Source organism: Pleuronectes platessa, chromosome 4 (assembly GCF_947347685.1).
Source record: "Pleuronectes platessa chromosome 4, fPlePla1.1, whole genome shotgun sequence".
Lineage (NCBI taxonomy): Eukaryota > Metazoa > Chordata > Actinopteri > Pleuronectiformes > Pleuronectidae > Pleuronectes > Pleuronectes platessa.
This window is the reverse complement of record NC_070629.1, coordinates 28,458,788-28,477,025: the sequence shown is the minus strand read 5'-3', so window position 1 is coordinate 28,477,025 and position 18,238 is coordinate 28,458,788. Positions and strand designations below refer to the sequence as shown.

General features: G+C 43.4%; 1 protein-coding gene across 1 annotated transcript; it reads right to left on the bottom strand.

The window, feature by feature from the left end:
* Positions 1 to 12,789: 12,789 nt before the first annotated feature.
* Positions 12,790 to 16,783, bottom strand: LOC128438970 (probable G-protein coupled receptor 21). Its single transcript, XM_053421760.1, has one exon. The coding sequence runs from the start codon at positions 16,759 to 16,761 to the stop codon at positions 15,694 to 15,696; it is 1,068 nt and encodes a 355-aa protein (XP_053277735.1). The 5' UTR covers positions 16,762 to 16,783; the 3' UTR covers positions 12,790 to 15,693.
* Positions 16,784 to 18,238: the final 1,455 nt, after the last annotated feature.

Here is an 18,238-nt window from a genome sequence, read left to right as displayed (position 1 = left end):
ATATATACATGTTAATATGTTTGAATATGTAAAACCCACTGACGGGGAAAGAAACTTATTTATAACATATCTCTGAATGTAAATATAATAGTGACTGAAGTGGCTTTGTATTGAAAGCACTGTCAGAAATGATATATAATAACTACTCCTAGTTACATTACATTTTACAGGTTGTCTATATCACTGTATTGGTATGTTTATGGTATTTAATGTCGAATTAAACATTATTGCATATATTACGTGAAGTACTACTTTGATTATCCTGAGCAACAACACAATAATTCATACAAGTTTACAAAGAGTGTTTTAAATCTTCTTCGAAAGGAAGTTTGTCATCAACTGTTTTTAAGATTTAATAAGTACTACATAAATAATGTCTAACTACCTGTATTATGCATTTATAGTACATTATATTTGAGACACAAGAACTTCTGAAGAATTTACATTTTTGTTTGTTGGTAGATTTTAAACAATTGATTTAGATTTGTTTTTAACTACAGAATCTCAACTGATTTATTTCTAAATACAACGAATGCCTCATTTCTGCAATAACAACCTCTTTAATCTCGACTTGCTGACAGACCAGTTATATTTTCTTCTCAATATAAAATAAGTTCCAGTGACAGTTCAGATCATAAACTGTAAATAAACAAATGAAGTCAAATATTACAGATTCAAACGTCGGTGCATGCTCGACCAATGACGAGTCAGTCTCAGCTGTCAATCATTACATCTCCGCACCTCAAATAAATGATTTTAAATCTGAAAGTTAAGAAAACGTCTGATTAGAAATCGTGAGAATCAAATAACGGCAGCAGACGAACCTTTAAAACATCTGTGACTGAGCAGCTGTGAGGAGGAAGAGGAGGAAGAAGAGGAAGAAGAGGAAGGACGTCGGCTGGTGACTCTGCTGGAGCCGTCACCTCGACACAGCACCATCACAACAGCATCCCACAGCAGAGGAATATGAACAGTGTTGATGTTATTACCTGTTGGTTTATGACTGGAATATTTATTATTTATCCATTATATAAACCTTCACTTCCCCCGAGGCAGAGCTCCATTCGGCCTGACATCGTTTTTCACCTGTGATCACATCTCCGTCTCTGAGGGGTTTTGGTTTTAGAGATGAAATAATGACAAATTTCCCAAAAACATATCACAGCTTTTATTCCAGGTTAAATTTCTTCAGGCTTTCATCCCCAACATAACACAAGGCTTGTCCCACAGGTTCCATCTGTACCACAGAGGTCAGAGGTCAGAGGTCAAAGGCCAATGATAAGATGCATGTTGGCAATGAATACATTAACATATCTTATTAAAGCCACAGACAGGAAATAAAGATGGACGTCGTGTCTCCACTTCCTCCTGTTAAGCAAAAATAAATTGAAGCATGTTTTCTCACATTGTTTACGTCTCATCTGCTAAGTTTCCACATTTTAAATCAGGGAGAGAAGACACGTATGTCCCGTCGGCATCACCTCTTCTTGACCCTGATTGGTTGAAGCTTTGAGTGAAACATTAAATCTGTAAAATCTCCTCTTGATCTGAGAATGAGTCCGATCAGCGTTTCCCTGGTTGATTAGAACAGTGGACACAGTTCATGTTGTTCTTATCTGCTGCTGTTCACAGGCCGAGCGCCGAGTCCTCGAACCAGCAGCTTCCCTCCTGCTGCCGACCTGTGACGCCCGGCTGCTCGGGGACATGACGCCTGAGTCGACAACATCCTACACAACAAGTGTGGGTCCAAAAAAAAATGAAATCAAGAAGCTATTCAGTGGAGCAACAACTTCTTTGCTTTTATCTTAACGGCGTCAAAAAGTCAGAAGTAAAGTTACAACTTCTTTCACAGTTTGACTTTCTTTGTTGTTGAAAATCTGAGACAATTCTTTGCTTCTATGTGTGATAAAGAATCAGTGGTGAGGATGTTGTGTGTTTGTTGTGTGTGATATAAATCAGCGGTGACGATGTTGTGTGTGATATAAAATCAGTGGTGAGAATGTTGTGTGTTTGTTGTGTGTGATATGAAATCAGCGGTGAGGATGTTGTGTGTGATATCAAATCAGTGGGGAGAATGTTGTGCGTCTCTGTTTGTGCGTCAGGATTGTGCGGTTGCAGACTCGGGGACGTATCAGATGGAGGTCCAGATCCTGCTGGTATTTATAGCGCTGAGACAGAAGCCAGAAGGTGTTGGATTACGCAACATGGACACACGCTGCCTTCACTGTGTGTCATCTTATATCAGCGCTCAAGGACCATGATGCATTGCAGCGCAGACCTCGGCTGCAGGTTTGAGACCAATGAGCTCAGAGGACGACGATGAGGTCATGAGATAAAACGTCGATGACATCACCATCAGTGGAGGTTGTCCACCATTAACTGAACTTTCTTACTGTTTCTACCTGGTGATGTTTGTGTGGTTACACAATATTCTGAGAATCATAACGACAAAACCTTTATGAAATCTGTTGTTGACCTGTCACAGATATTTAATCAGAGGATGATTGCTGCTCTGATTTGGTCTTTCTGTCGGTTCCTGTTTGTTTATGGAGCTGGAATTTCATTAGTAAAATATCTACATAATTTTTTATTCTCATTTCCAGACACACAAGTCTCTAAATTTGAAATACGGATGAAAGATTTTAGGACAAAATAAAACAGCCTGAGAGTGGAGCTGTGATCAGGGGTTTCTGCAGTGAGGTCACAGCGCCCTCTGCTGGACTGGAGTTTCCTCTGAGGAGCAGACACAACCTTCATTTATCTTTCGTGACTAGATTACAACTAAACGCCGAAACTGCCCCAGAACCTAACCTGAAACCGACCTTCAAGAAGCAGCTTGTCCCCACCACTGGTTCCTGTACGTTGAGACGTTGAATTAAACCAGGAGATGGCAGCAGACCTCTGTGAGACACTGACCTGAGATCAGCTGCAGCAGCACCAACACTGGCTGCTTTGTCTCCTCTGACACTGAGGAGGAACGTCACAGAATCACAGACCGGCTGTTGTCTCTGCCAAAATATTTGACTTCCTACAGTTGTTCTCACAGGGTCTTTTTATTTTGATCCCAGCCTCAGCGCTCGGACCACAGTGTTTCCTAAGAGATGAGGAGTGTTGGAAGCAGCAGCAGCAAACAGGCCGTTCATCACGAGGAAGCTCAGAAACCCTCGGCCTGATAAAGACTTGTTCTACCACAGGCCCTTTCTGTGACGTCCTGCTTTTCAGGAGTTTCAGCTGAAATACAGAAGGTTGGAACAGAGGAGGAAATGGAAACTTGACTATAGAAGAACTAATTTCTCTCCAGACGAATACTGTCTTCACTTCCTCCTGTTGTTAGATCAAGCTCCAAACATCCTGGATCCCGGTGCCACCATCTTGTGCTTTTGTCGTCCAAAGTAATTTGAAAACACTCCCTAACTCAAGCTACTGAAAATAAAGGATTAAACCTGGAAGCCTACTGATGTCACTTCCTGAGAATATATATAACATATAATATACTGTATAGATATATAAGATATGACTGGAGCGGTCGAATCGGTGACTAACTTCAAACCAATCGGTCTTCCTTATGACTTTACAGTGAACTCGTTTGTAATTAATAATTATTTTAGTTCTTTATCAAGCAAACCACCTGATGATCCGGACAGACCTTGTGCTTTCTCTTTATATAATAAACTGTTTTTAAACACGTCTGAATGTGTCACAGGATATCCAGTCTTTTCTCAAATGTTCCAAAGTAATAAATAGAGACTGAAGACATGAAAGATGGAATCTGAGGCCCATGTGATGCTGTGAACGCAGCCTGATCCAGTGGAGGTTGAGCTGCTGCACCTGCAGATCATGAGACCGGCCTGATAACAGAGCTGCTGTCTCTGGCTCAACACTGGGCTGCATTGTGGAGACGCAGCCGGGGGCCAATCGATCCAGCCGGAGCCCGAAAATCATCCTGACTTCACCCCCGGCAATCCTGAGAGGAAACAAGACGGTCACGGACCAGATGGGGGAAAAAAATCTTCATTATATTGTTTGGGTCGACTTTAAAACATCCACAAAAAACAGTGGAACAAGAAGAGAGCCGTCAAATATGAAGAGCAAATATGAGTTGTTTTAATAAGAGTACGAACCTCAGCCAGTTCTCAGGCACGAGGGAAAAAATGATCTCAGCTCATCTAAGTTTCTTCTCTGAAACTTAGATGAGATATTTGTATATTAATTTTGGATCAAATGACTTTGACTTTGGAGAAAAATAAGATTTTAAACTCTGTGACCTCATCTCGGTTAGTGAGGTTTCTGAGGCTGAATCTTTGTGTGATAAAAACGATCTCAAATTACAGAATCCATGGTTTGGTTCGTGTCCCAGATGCTGACATGGAGACGAGTTTAGAAACTATATTGCAGCCAGCCACCAGGGGGCGATCGAGACATTTTGGCTTCGCTTTTGGAGAGACATTTGTTTAGTTTTTTAAAATTCTTCTAAGTTTCAAAATCACAGTTGTATTCACACTTCTGGAATAAGAACCGGATTGTTATGTGTAAATCACTTTTATTCTTTTAAATAAAACTTGTGTAAGTGTGTGTGTGTGTGTGTGTGTGTGTGTGTGTGTATGTGTGTGTGTTCGTGTTTATTGTGTATTTGACTCTAAGTGGGAACATCATTGACTTGAAGAAGACCATGCTGTGTTGAAGAAGACTTGAACTATAGAGATTTAAAAAAATCCACATGCAGATGGAGGAGAGAAGATGCTGATGTGACTGCAGCAGGAAGTGAACGCTTCCCACACAAACTAATCACTGCCACCGCCGCCCCTCACACACACACACACACACACACACACACACACACACGCACACACACACACACATCCCTAAAACAAACAGTTAATCCTGTATGAATCCCCACAATGTGAATAACTGATTCTTGTCCTCACAACATCATTAACAGACACACACAGGGACACACGCATACACACGGACACACACACGGACACACACACACACTGCATTTTCTCTTTAGCCGTCCATAGATTACGCTCCTGCTGTATTAAATGATTTATTAGCTGCTGGTTCCATTATTGATGCTCTGTTTATGTGCAGCAGAGCAGCTGAATAATAGATTGAACCCCGACTCTGCTGCTGCTGCTTTTGGGGGGGGGGGGGGGGGGGGGGGAAGCACAAGAGGAAGGAGAGCTCATGTGTCTCTAAGGAATGGGATCACACTCATCTTCACACTGGTCCTTCAGTTTAATCTCAACTACAACAGTTAAGTTCCTCGACTTGCACAGTTGTGATTCTGTTAAAAAGTCTGAGTCCAAAGTACACAAACCTCCTCTGTGGTGGATTAGGTTCATTTCTATTTTCTGTCATTTTAAAGGCTGACTAGTTGGCGGGGCCTCAGTCCAGGTACGGACACAGACGCCATCATATCGGGACGATTTGCTAACACCAGCTAAATCCCTGAGATTCAAGGAGCGCTTATATATCAGCCGACGCAGGTTCTCTAGTGTTGACTCACTAGACCAGTGGCCGCAGGAATCCCACAGACCAATCGCATGGCTTGTCAATCATCTCACATGATGTCACTCAGCCAATCGAATCCCTCCCGATCCCAGTCGGTGAGTAAGATACGGTGCGAAGTGAGACGGAGAAAAGTTAAGACACCAGTTTAAATCGTGTGAAACAACACGACAGCTCAGATTCAAAAAGCTCACTCCTCACTCGCCAGGAAAAGTGATTCAAGGACACAAGAGGAGGAGAAAGGGAAGCAGGTTGTTGTGTTGTTGTGTTGTTGTGTTATTGAGAAGTGTGTTAGAAATATTTATTCAAATCCATTCAGCTTTGTCGATGTGACAGCTGCTGTGTGCGATTCTGCCAAAGCCGCACAGAAGTCATTCGTCAAGCTCGGCTGAAGAAATGTGAGTTCGACAGGGATGAAAAGACTCATTATTAACTGTGAAGAAACTATTAACGTGCAGCTGTCTCGACTATTTCCAGCCTTGTGTTTACCATGGTTGTTAATTTGCAGTGTGTGCGTCGTGGCCTTGTCATCGTCACATAGATAAATATAGTTAGGATATAGAAGGATTGGATTTGGATGTTTTCTATCTGCTTCTAGTTGTTATTTGAGTTGTTTTGCAACTAATTTCCAAAATGCGTTGAACACATCTCAGTTTTGAAATGCCATCATGCTAACAATAAGTGATTTATAGTGATTCCCTTATGGTCCATAATGTAGAAAATACAAAGAGATCTATTTCTTCCTCGCGTTTCATCTCTGACATCCCGAGGCGACTTCGCACAGCAACAATACTGTGAAATATTTTATCGGGTTAAATTCTCACATGTCAAAGTGTTTTTCTTTCAGTTCCACACTCGTCCATTAATTGAGTTTGCACAACAAGATGGATAATATGAAATATGAAAATTGCTTTGCCCTCAAGCTATAGGAAACCATCGTTTGTTCCTGGATGGCTATCTTTAAGAGATCTGAGTTTTTTGTCTCGCTATATTTAATATATTGGCAAAAGTTTTACATGATTTTCCTCATGTGGAAACGTTTTTTGTATTTAGATAGTATAAGTATATTATAGGTTTATTAAGTGGTTTAAGTATTTTCTTCAAATTTGGACCAGTTGTCCCTTGGAGTCAAAGATGAATTGATTAGATGTCAGTGGTCAAAGGTCAAAGATCAAAGGTCACAGTGACCTCAGAAGAATGTGAAAAATAAAATGTATTTAGGCCCCGAAACTTAGGAAAACAGCCAGAGGACAGATGATTGTAGTTCATCCTGATTTGAATTCATCCTGATTCTGTTCATGTCGATCATTATTTCATCTTCTGGGACGTTTTTGTTTCTGCATTTGTTCTTTTACATTGTGTTTTGGTTCTATCGTCGTTGTTTTTAACAAAATAAACCTAATTTGTAAAGAAAACTGACTTGACTGGAGTTGACTAACATTAGGTGATTAATAGTGAACACAATAATAAATCAGACAAAAAACGTGTAGACAAAAATATTACAGAACACAGAAATCTTATCTGTATTTTATCTTCACATCATTAAAGGAAACAAGCACAGGAAAATTACTAGGAAAAACGTGGTCAGCTGAAACCCTGATGATTCTACTTGTGGTAGCTTCATGTTTTTGATTTCAGTCCAATAACTGATACAATTCTTGAAACGCCCAATTTTGCACAACAAGTCAGTGTGATTAGAAAAAGCTTTGCCCTCGGGCTTCAACAAAGAAGTGTTTGTTGGTTCCTGGAGAGCTGAAACGTTGGAGATATGAGTTTGATCTTGAAAAGCTGTTGAAGAAAAAAGCGACGGATAGAAAACACTTTGTCTCTCATGTCTCAAAGTGTCAAAGCCTCAAAGTCCTTTGAATCAGCACTGGTGATATTAATGGTGGATTAGATCGTGAGTGTGTCTCCAATCAAGGGCCTTCACAGACTGCACAATTTTTCAAATGAACATGAAACTGAAAGAATTGAAAATCCAAACGTCTTGGATGATAGCGTTTTATAGTTTTGTAATGTACAAGTCTGCCATTTTAAGCCAGAAGACAAATTCATCTTCAAATATTGTGATGAGTAACTGAAGGTCTCGTTCACTAGATTCCAAATATTTTCTGGTTTGAGCTTCTTCTGTTGTTTTTTTTGTCATGTGTGACAGTAAAAAACATTTAGTTGCTGGACTGATCGCTCACAGAAAACTGGAGATATCACTTCTGAGAAAATGTGAGTAACATTTTTATAAAAGATCAATGCTGTTTCTTTAAGACTTGTTTTTACTGCTGCAGATCCAGATGAAGATACAAGGACAGTACAAAAGTGTGTGTGTGTGTGTGTGTTCGTGTGTGTGTGTGTGTGTGTGTGTGTGTGTGTGTGTGTGTGTGTGTGGACATGGATTCCTTTCATTCAGAGTAAATTGTTCAGTAATGTTATCTTCCTCAAAAAGTCCCCAAACTGGAAAGGGATCACCTCAGTCACCTTCCTCCTGACGTCCAGTCACACACGTTTGTCGGAGGACAGGTTGTTTTTGACCACTTGCATGAAACGCGTCAAATGAAGGCCTGAAGAAAAATGTCAGACACGGGTACCGGCTCCTACAAACACTGCAAACCTCTAATTAGACCTGAAAATAAGATATAACAGCATCTTCTTCAAGGGTCAGTGTGTAAGATTTATAAGGCTCTCTAACGGGATATAATCCTCATATCTAAGTTATACTAACTGTGACATAAAAAGCATTTATATTTCAATAGAATGAGCCTTTTTAAATTCACAAGTATCTCTGTTGGATCAACATGTTTGCTGCAGACGCCCGAATTCAACAGAAGAAGAACCGTGCCCTTAATGTCTTTAGTGTTCCAGAAGCTAATGGAAGAGCACTAACAGGATAATGAGAACTTCCGGGGTCTTTAATGACACGACCGACGGAAAGAGAGAAAGTGAGTGAAGGAGTGGTGAAGAATGACAGGAAGTCGGGATAATGAACAGAGAGGGGAAGGCGGGTTCATTTTTCAGATGACCTCATGAGGGTTTGATAACAACATCGTAGGAATCATTGACTGTCTTTTTAAATATGAACCAGCTGATGTATTGTAGTGGAACATTTCTCACTCCCTTCTATTGGATTTGACATCAGCCTCTAAACACTCACATCAGTCGGGATCTCGTGAGACGTAAATCATATCGGGACGGACTTTTATCACCTGAGAACGACTGGACCAACGAGACGTCCTGTGTAAACTGTATTTAAATGAACTCCTCTAAGCAGCAAAACATCATTAAAGCACCAGTCAAAGATCAGGGACGTGGCAGAGACATATTTCCAGAGAACAAAGTGTGCTTGCTCTCTGTTCCTCTGAGTTCACAGTGATCGTAACACTGCCTCCGACCTAGAGGGGGAATGATTTATGATTTATTGATGTGAAGGAGCAGCAGATATTTCTTTAGCAGTGCAGAGTTCTGTGGCAACGATAGAGATCATGTGTTTACATCATCTGGTTATCGGGGTCTAACACACACAGACACACACACACACGCACTCACACACCCACACACACACACACACACAGGGACCCAGATTACATCACGCTGCGACTGTGCCACACAAAACAGTGAAAGGTATGAAAGAAAGAAGTGTGTGTGGTCTCTGTTCTTCTGTCTTTGTGGGGACCAAGACCTGAATGTGGGGACATTTCTTTCTGGTCCCCACTGTATTTAAAGACCTTTGTTTAAATGTAGTCTTTAAATTAAATGTGTGAGGTTGCAGAAGAGTGATGGATGGATGGAGCGGCCCAAAATATATATTATATTACTGTTTATTATTAATATTCGTCCTATTCTCAGAAGAGAACAGAGCAGGAGGGATTTTACAGACAGAGTTTCAGGCTCGACACCGGACACATCTCAAGTGTTTGGTCACGTCCGTCTGAAGAAGTGTTTCCCAGGAACCGCCCACTGAACTTAAACTCAACTCGTCAACTCTGTTTCTCAGAACTGTTCACGTAACTGCAGCATGTATGTCTGTGGAGAATGCTTATCTGTGTCCATGCATCTGGCTGCAATATGTGTGTGTCTCTCTCTGTGTGTGTTTGTGTCTGTGTGTGTGTGTGTGTGTGTGTGTGTGTGTGTGTGTGTGTGTGTGTGTGTGTGTGTGTGTGTGTGTGTGTGTGTGTGTGATAGCAGTCAGGTGAGTCGTCCTGGCTCCAGCCTGGTTTCCTCAGCCATTAGAATAACCAGCAGCATGAACAGGCTGTTTTCACCCGCATCCATCTCTCTGATTCCAGATAGGACCCCCACCTTCTTATCGCTCAGGATCCTAAGCACACAACACACTACCCGCCCGTACACACACACACACACACAGACTACACCCACACCCACACACACGCTACACAGCATCAACAATACAGCCACTCAGAGGACCACACTGCAAAAAATGCCCCTTGTCAGTAGAGGTGTAGACATTACATTTCAGAGGTGATGCAAACACTGTTCAGATATTAATAATCAATAAGCTGTGAGCTATGTGGGTGACCGAGCTGCAGACCACCGCCGTGTGGCTCTGTCTCCAACCTCAGCCTGGACCCTGACCAGCCTGCATTCAACTCTGACATCAATTCTATCTCCATCGTGAACTGATGAAAACTCTGACTCTGCAGTTGCCCCCCCCCCCCCTCCCTTCCCCAGTTCCCTTCTGTTCACACTGTGCACAGATGACTGCCTTTCCAGAGAGAGAGAGAGAGAGAGAGAGAGAGAGAGAGAGAGAGAGAGAGAGAACTTTATGATGGAAAGGAACAATCTTGATGTTCCTTATAAAATGTTATAGTTAAACTCTCAGAGACATATATGGATATGTGTGAAGCTTCAAAAGTGAAGCCAAAGCATATTGATTGGCCCCCGGTGGTCATAAACCCCTCCTCCTCCATGTTGGTGGATTGGACACAGACATCGACAGTTTTGACAGTGGACAGTGTCTTTCTGAGAAAACGTAGAGTGGACACAGGGGCATTGACACAGGGCACAAGACTCAAAAGATAGCTTGCCGATAACAAGGTTACAGTAATCTCATTACCAGCCGAGAGCTGTCGAACCTACTGTACAGCCGCTAAAAAAAAACTCATCAGACCATCTGCTGTGTGTGACGGCTAGCTTCACTTCTCGATAGCGGGAGGAAGTGGAGACACGTCGTCCATCTTTGTTTTTACAGTCTGTGATTTCGAAATGTTCAGTGCAAAATGTTCGCGAGGAACATTCAGGTTGTTTTGCTTTGTGACAAATCCCGTTGAAAATGATCATGTGTGGGCGGAAGAGAGCCGGACCGTTCCAAGCTAAACTCGTAAAGTCTGTTTACACACACACACACACACACACACACACACACACACACACACACACACACACACACACACACACACACACACACACACACACACACTAGTGCTCTGCTCTCAGTCCTGGTCCAAATTTGGCACTGTCGGCCTCTGTGAAAAAAGGGCATTTCCCCCGAGGGGCTGTGGGGGGCTCTGTGTAACTCTTGACTTCGGTCCGAGTCTGACAACATCGTGGATTTTCCCACAGGAAAATAACAACATAATCTTTGACATGACATGTTTTTGAATCAGGATCAAAGTCGTGAGAGACTTCGTGGGATCCTGAAACTGCTCCTGTAGGAAATTCAGAGACACAATCACACACAAGAAAAGTATGAGGCATTTAATGATCCTATGAGACAAAGTGGAGTCTTCAAAATAAGAGGAACACAATCAACATATTGGTTGGGTGATTCAGGGACAATTATATTATATATATATATTTAATATTTGGGAAAATGCTCCTTGAAATCAGAGAGTAAATGAAGGCATTGTGGTTTTTGTACATTCTTAAAACTCAGGGTCAGTGACCAGGTTGATCCCCTTCATGTTTGGGTTCTATCTTTGAAAACACAAACATGGATCAGTATCTGAACTGAACTGAATGTGCTGGAGAGTTGTACTGTTGGTTTAAAAGAGTTTTTTTTGGGCTGCAAATCACATTAGTTTTTTTTCCAACGAGGTCCGCACCCTCACAACATGTGTATCCATCCACAGCGTCTCTCAGTCCACACCTCACTGGTTTGGACCTCACTGGTTTGGACCTCACTGGGACAATCACGCATTGTAACATGGGACTTTTAACACGCTCTCCCCCGATCATTAACATTCATGTGAGCCCAATCAATTTGCATCAAACACAAACAGTGGTGTCATGTGAGTGGGCCGGGAATGGCTACTTGGCACAGAGGGGTAAACGGTCATGTGAGCCAGATAGAGCAGGACGCTGCTGCGGGACACTCTGGAGACAGAGGAGGGGATTACAGTCCGGTCATCAGCAGGAGGAAATAAAGAAATTGGCCGGACCTCTGCTCATCGAACAAGTTTATCTTCCATCAACTTTTTTATGATCTCTGTCTGCTGGAGAACAGCAAGACTTAATAACCAGAGTGTTCCTCATTATTGTGGGTTAATTATGATTAATTTAACTCATTAAGGGCAAACACAGATTTGGTTTATTCCATTCATGACCATTTAGCCCCGAAGACCAACGTTTACCCAGTGTTTGGGATGTTTTATTGTGAAATGCTATGTTGCAAAGTTATGTGTTTATTTCTTTATGATGCATTTGTGTTCTCACACACAGATCGTCCAGATAATTTCAGGAAAAGGTCTCAAAGCTCAGTGCAGGTCTGGAAGCAGCATCAGTTAACTGAGCTTTCCAGACACAGTGTATTATTTGGTACCAAATCAATACAGAAGACAGTTTTCACATCTCATTTTAATCAGCTAATTACAGACACTATTACACCAGAATCTGCAGCAGATCTAAGAGGCTCGATAAACGACTTATCCACAGTTAATTCAGCCCTTTCATTGGGATTTTACTTCTTTTATTGATCTGATCTGGTTTTGGGGTTTAAGAGCAGAGCGACCTCACACTGCTGTCGGGGAAAATCAACACAAAAGTGATGAGACAACTCTATATTTACTGAGACCTTTGGTGCTTTAGCTCTCGAAACCGTCACAGAGAACACCGGGAACAAACAGAAACATATGGTCACACAGAAAAGTGTTAGAACCAAACATACTGAGGGCAGCAGGGATGGAGGAGGTTCCATCCTCCTGCCAGCAGCTGGTGTGTCTCTGGAAATGACCTCGAGCTGAACCCTGACCTTAGTCTGACCCCCTTCATCATCATCATCATCATCATCTCAACAGCTGGTCTTACTGTTACCATCAAATACAAAGAGGCTATTTTCAATGAATATTTAATTCAAATTCATTTCATGTGAACATTTACAATTTCAGGACAGTGCAATGAGCCCAACTTGCTGAGGAAGATCATGTGATGCAACTGAAGGTCACTATATGGACCTTGTGGTGTTTACAACTGTCAATCACAGCTTTTAGAAGATTTACACACACCTCTGACAATAAATGTGGATTTGTCATTTTCTTTCATATTTTCACATCAAAGTTTTACCCGGAATATATTTTTTAATTATATTAATACATATTTACTACACAATGTAAACATTATTCAATGAATTAATGCATAGTATGATCAAATGGATGCTCTAGGGAATAGCTGGACTTTTTCATATCTAGACGATAATCTTTGTAATACACCAAACTTAAAACGTTAAATCAACAACCGGCCTTTTAACAGTCTTCAGGGATTTTGAGGTAATGAAACAGCTGACGAACTAAAAATCTTACTCTTCTGTAGCTTTCTGTCATTTACCATTTGTTGCTAGTTTTAAATTCAAATAACTTCAACTACTCTTTAATACTTTAAAATATGTGAATTCAAAGAACAGGTGCTGAACCACAACAAATCACTAACGAACTTTTAAAGAGATTGAGTTCGCAGGTTCAGCAAGTTTCAGTTTATCTCCATCATGGATGGATTTAGCAACTTTCTTGTTTATTTATCATATTATCTTGAGTTTCCATACGACAGTTGAAGATTTTGTGTCAGTTAGCTTGATACTGATATACTGCAGCTGTGTAACTCTCAGTTTCTCTGGGAAATGAGAATCAGAATTGCTTCAGCAGGTTCTTCTGTTACATTTACAGTAATAATGAATCTCATCATGTGAACTTTCCCTGTTTAAAGAATGAATAAACACATCAACTTGATCAGCAAACACGAGTGCACTTTGATTGAGTGCTGAGAAGCTTTTGGGGGGAATTCTACTTTTTTGCAGCAAAATATTTGTAGATGTTTCAACTGATTTAAACAGTAAAAAATTTGACCAAATATAAAGTTATATTTTACGCTTGTATCATATTTAATTCCGAAGCTTAAGTCTCAAAGTAGCTTTATTTTTTCAAACCCGAAAATATTCTGTTAAAAAAATGTGATACGTTTATGAGTTCTATGTATTTGGTAGTATTTGTGTTTTCTTCCTATTAAGAGTTTTTTATAATCAAGTTTATGGTTAAAATATTAAATATTGAGCCTTGGTTATATTTCTTTGTTTTATGTTATCAGGGTCTTGATTAGGAATCACTACCAAATCATTGCATTTAAAAATATCCTCACTCTACTTTCAGTATCAGCCCCTAAAAATCAATATCAGTCAGACATATTTTCGGCTGTGCAACATCATGACTCTCTGAAAAATCCTCCCATTCAGTTTCTATCTTTTCCCATTTCTACAAATATGTAAAAAATCATGGAGCGAGACGCTGTCAGAAAAATTTCACCGGGACTAAAGCAAACTCTACATTTTAAATCTTCCTGCAGTGCATAAAGAAACACTTCTCCTCGTGAACACTTAAATAAACAGCCTCAGTGTCAAACCTCTTAGCTGTGACCAATAAATCATCTTAAAAAAAACATTGCACTATCCACAAAATCATTTATAACCCTGGAGGTCAAGAAATTCCCCCGATAGGCCCATTTCGCCGCTGTTTAAATATTTACACTCTGAAGTGTATTTACATGAAGCCAAAAAGCCACAAGCTCTCAGGAAAGTGCCCTGACCCTCTTGCAGTCGGGGTCGTGGAGCACAGCGCCGGCTCCTCTCCACCGCTCCTCACCGGTCGGAGCAGCATCAGCCTCAAAGATGACAATGGAGTCTTTAAACCGGAGCCCGTGTGGGTCCTAGGCCGACAGCAGCGTGATGATCAACCCGGACGACGACTGTCTAACAGGTCAGGAGGTGATTATCTTACGATGTGACTTGTGATTTAAGTCACGTCGCAATCCAGCTGAGATAAAAGAGCAACCGCCCCGAGGCCGAGCGGAGAACAGCTGATAAACCTGAGGAGGAGATGCAGAGAGATAAAAACTCTCCCAAATAATGACACTGCGTTGTCTCGTTGACGCGGCTGAACCACCGTGTGCCGACAGGAAGACTTCCCGGGTCAGTGGCCGCCGTGGAAGGTAGAGCTAATTCTTAAGTCAATATACCCATGCAAAACCCGAGACTGTGTAAACATACTTGGAGATCCCACCAACACCCGGCTTCAAAGGAGAGGAATCCTTTGAATAAAACACACAAAGTCCAGAATAAACCTCAATCTTCTCTCTGGGAAATGAGCTTACAGTCCATCAGATACACATGTTTATCTCACACACACACTGAACGGCTGATTAACACCTGAGATCAGTCACTCGTTCACTCGTCAGTATCTTGGGGAAACAGATCAGTAGTCAGTTTCAAGTGTCAAACATTTTCTACCCTGGGAGAACCAAAACAATTTACAGATTTAGGCATGAAAAGAACTTTTTTTGCATTTCAGTATATTGCACAACACAAGTCGCACTGTGAATTCCTCCTTTTCTTTTTTTTGCTTCTGGGAGTTCTTAAGTCAGTGCAGGAGTGTTCATTAAATCAATTTAATTAAATTACACAAATCTAATTTGCTATCATCAGCAAACGTCTTTACTCTGTGTCATCAGTCTGTCGTTGCTGCAGCATCACGCTGATGAGCTTCCAAGATGAAACTTTACTTCTCCGCACAAACAGCTTCTGACAGGAACAGCAGGCGTCTGCACGGGCACCTCTCTGTGCTCCGAGCAGGAGGTCCTCAACACATTTCAATGCCGGGACCACAAACCCCTTGGTCATGCTCTGCAGCCGAGCACATGCAGAGGGCCGTGCCTCCAAAGGGACCAAACCAAAAGTTCGTTTGATGTCAGGAATCATACTTTGCATCGAGGGTCCGGTCGCGGGCCGACGGGAGCCGGAGCCTTTCTGGAGGCGCAGCCGAGGCAGGACGGGAACAGAGGGCTGAAGAGGCGGCCGAGACCTTTCCGGAAGACGCTGTTCGAGAGGCTGTAGATGAGACAGTTACAGAAGCTGTTGCTAATCGCCAACCACGTGGTCAGAAAGGACGCCACGTTGTGGTGGTACAGTCCAGCACTCTCCAACAGGAAGTAGAGGATGTACGGCATCCACAGCACGTAGAAGACGCTGGTGATGCGGAACAGCACCATGGCGTAGCGTTTGTCCGGGCAGCCCTCCACCCGATCCCCCCGCTCGCCGGTGCCCCCCTCCGTCTGCGAGCAGAAGCGAGCGTGGCGCTGGGTGATCTCCTTCGTGTGCTGCCGGCAGATCCTGAATATGCTCCCGTAGGTGAAGCAGACGATGAGCGCTGCCGGCGCGTAGAGCAGCGCCAGGATGAAGGTGCTGAACCCCGGGTCTGTCTTCCAGGAGTCCGCGCACCATTGAAATATGTCCCCATGGTAGCCAGGCTTCCCCCAGCCGAAGAAGGACGGGAGGAAGATCAGAGCGGAGTAAACCCAGACCAGGACGATGCAGACCCTCAGCCGGCAGGGCGTCACCAGCGTGGCGTAGGACAACGGGCGGGTGATGGCGATGTAGCGGTCGACGCTGATGCACGCCAGGGAGGCCATGGACACGCTCTTCAGCACCGACACCATGTAGCCGAACGCCTTGCAGGTGAGCTCCTCGTTCAGGCCTCGGAGGTAGTGGAGGAGGGACAGCGAGGGCACCAGGCAGCTCACGCCCACCAGCAGGTCCGCGTACGCCATGGTCTGGATGAAGTGGCTGGTGGTGTGGTGGTGCAGCAGAGGGGCGCAGTGGAAGACGAAGATCACCACCAGGTTGCCGGCGATGATCAGCACGGTGAGGAAGAGGATGACGACCACCTCCAGTACGCATGTATCCAGGCTATGGGAGTAACCCACAGCGCCCAGCAGGCAGAACGGGGGAGAGCTGCTTAGGTTCGCATTAGAGGAAGCGTTCATGTTTGAACTAGAGGAGGGAAGGAGGACGAGGGGGGACGGGGGGGGAGGGGGGGGGGGCAGTATCAGCTCAACTCAACCCTCATCCTGTTTTCTCAAGTCTCTTTTTAATTCTGAAGTCGCTCGTCCCGTCCTCTGCTCCAGAAACAAAGCGTGCCTCCTGTTTGTTAAATCAGCTCCTTCTCCTCCTCAGCGGGTGGGGGGGGGGGGGGCCCGTCCCTGAAGAAGCAGGAGTCCATCCATGTGTGCAGAACGCAGTCAGGCTCTGCTGCTGCTGCTCGGGGTGAAATCTGTGCATGAGTGCAACCAGGAGAGGCAGAAGAAATCCAAGAGATGCCGGTGTGATGCTGCAGTGCCGGTCGCTCTCACTTTGCAGCTGATTGTCATAACCCCCCCCCCCCCCTGCACCTCAAACCCCGAGGTGAGCACTCTGCTCCGGTACGCAGGCACCAGGAGAAAACACAAGCATCCACCGCCACTCCAGGAGAAAGGGAGGGAAACACAAAGCTGGAATTTCCTGGCAGCCCCGGTGTTAAAACTCCTTCATGCCGACAGGGACGTCTGTCTGAGTAAACAAATTAAGGCAGTCCAAACAAACAGCGTCACATCTGGAGGAAGCAGCCGCAGCCACAGTCCACTGACAAGAATGACCACACACACACACACACACACACTTACACTGTCACACACACATACACACACAGCGTCTCCAGCAGCAAAAGTCCAAGAAACAGACGAGGCAAATATCCAGAGGTGATGGAAAACGTCCCCGAGGTCTCGGCTCTGTGGAGCTTCTTCAAGGCCGAGAGGCAGCCGGCAGACTTTCAGTGAGAGAGAGAGGGAGAGAGGGAGAGAGAGAGAGAGAGAGTCAGATGTCCTCTCTGCTGTAGTGGCATAGTGATGATGAAGCACTGCTGCTTCCCTCTCCTCCCCCTGCTCGCTCTCACTCCCTCACTCGCTCGCTCGCACACACACACACACACACTCCCTCACTCCCTCGCAGACACACACACACATTTTTCTGCCTTTCCCCCTCTTCTCTCTTTCTCTCTCACAAACCCACTAAGTCCGACCGCCCTCCTCTTCCTCCCTCTATCTGTCACTTGCTGTACTACCACTGAACAGCATGGTTCGCTGATATATCTGATATAATGAAAAACAGGATGAGAAGATTTCATATTCTGTGAAATTGTGTTGGAGATGTTCTTAGATGACTAAATTAAATGTAATCAATCCAATCAGGCAACATACTACTACCACTACTGCTGTTCTGGTAAAGTATACATTTTTGGTGTTTTTAAAGCCTTTTCTCCCTGTTTCTTGATTACTCCCTCTCCCCTGTTGCCTGAGTACAACAACAACAATGTGATCCCACTTCCCGTCCATACATCTTTAAAGCGGTCCATTTATCCCCCTTTCAATTTATCAAAAATCCCAATAACACCCACTGGCTTTCCTGCTCTCCTGAGATATGCTACCT

Coding starts and splice junctions, on each gene's coding strand:
- LOC128438970 (XM_053421760.1), bottom strand. CDS start 16,761: ATGAACGCTTCCTCTAATGCGAACCTAAGCAGCTCTCCCCCGTTCTGC.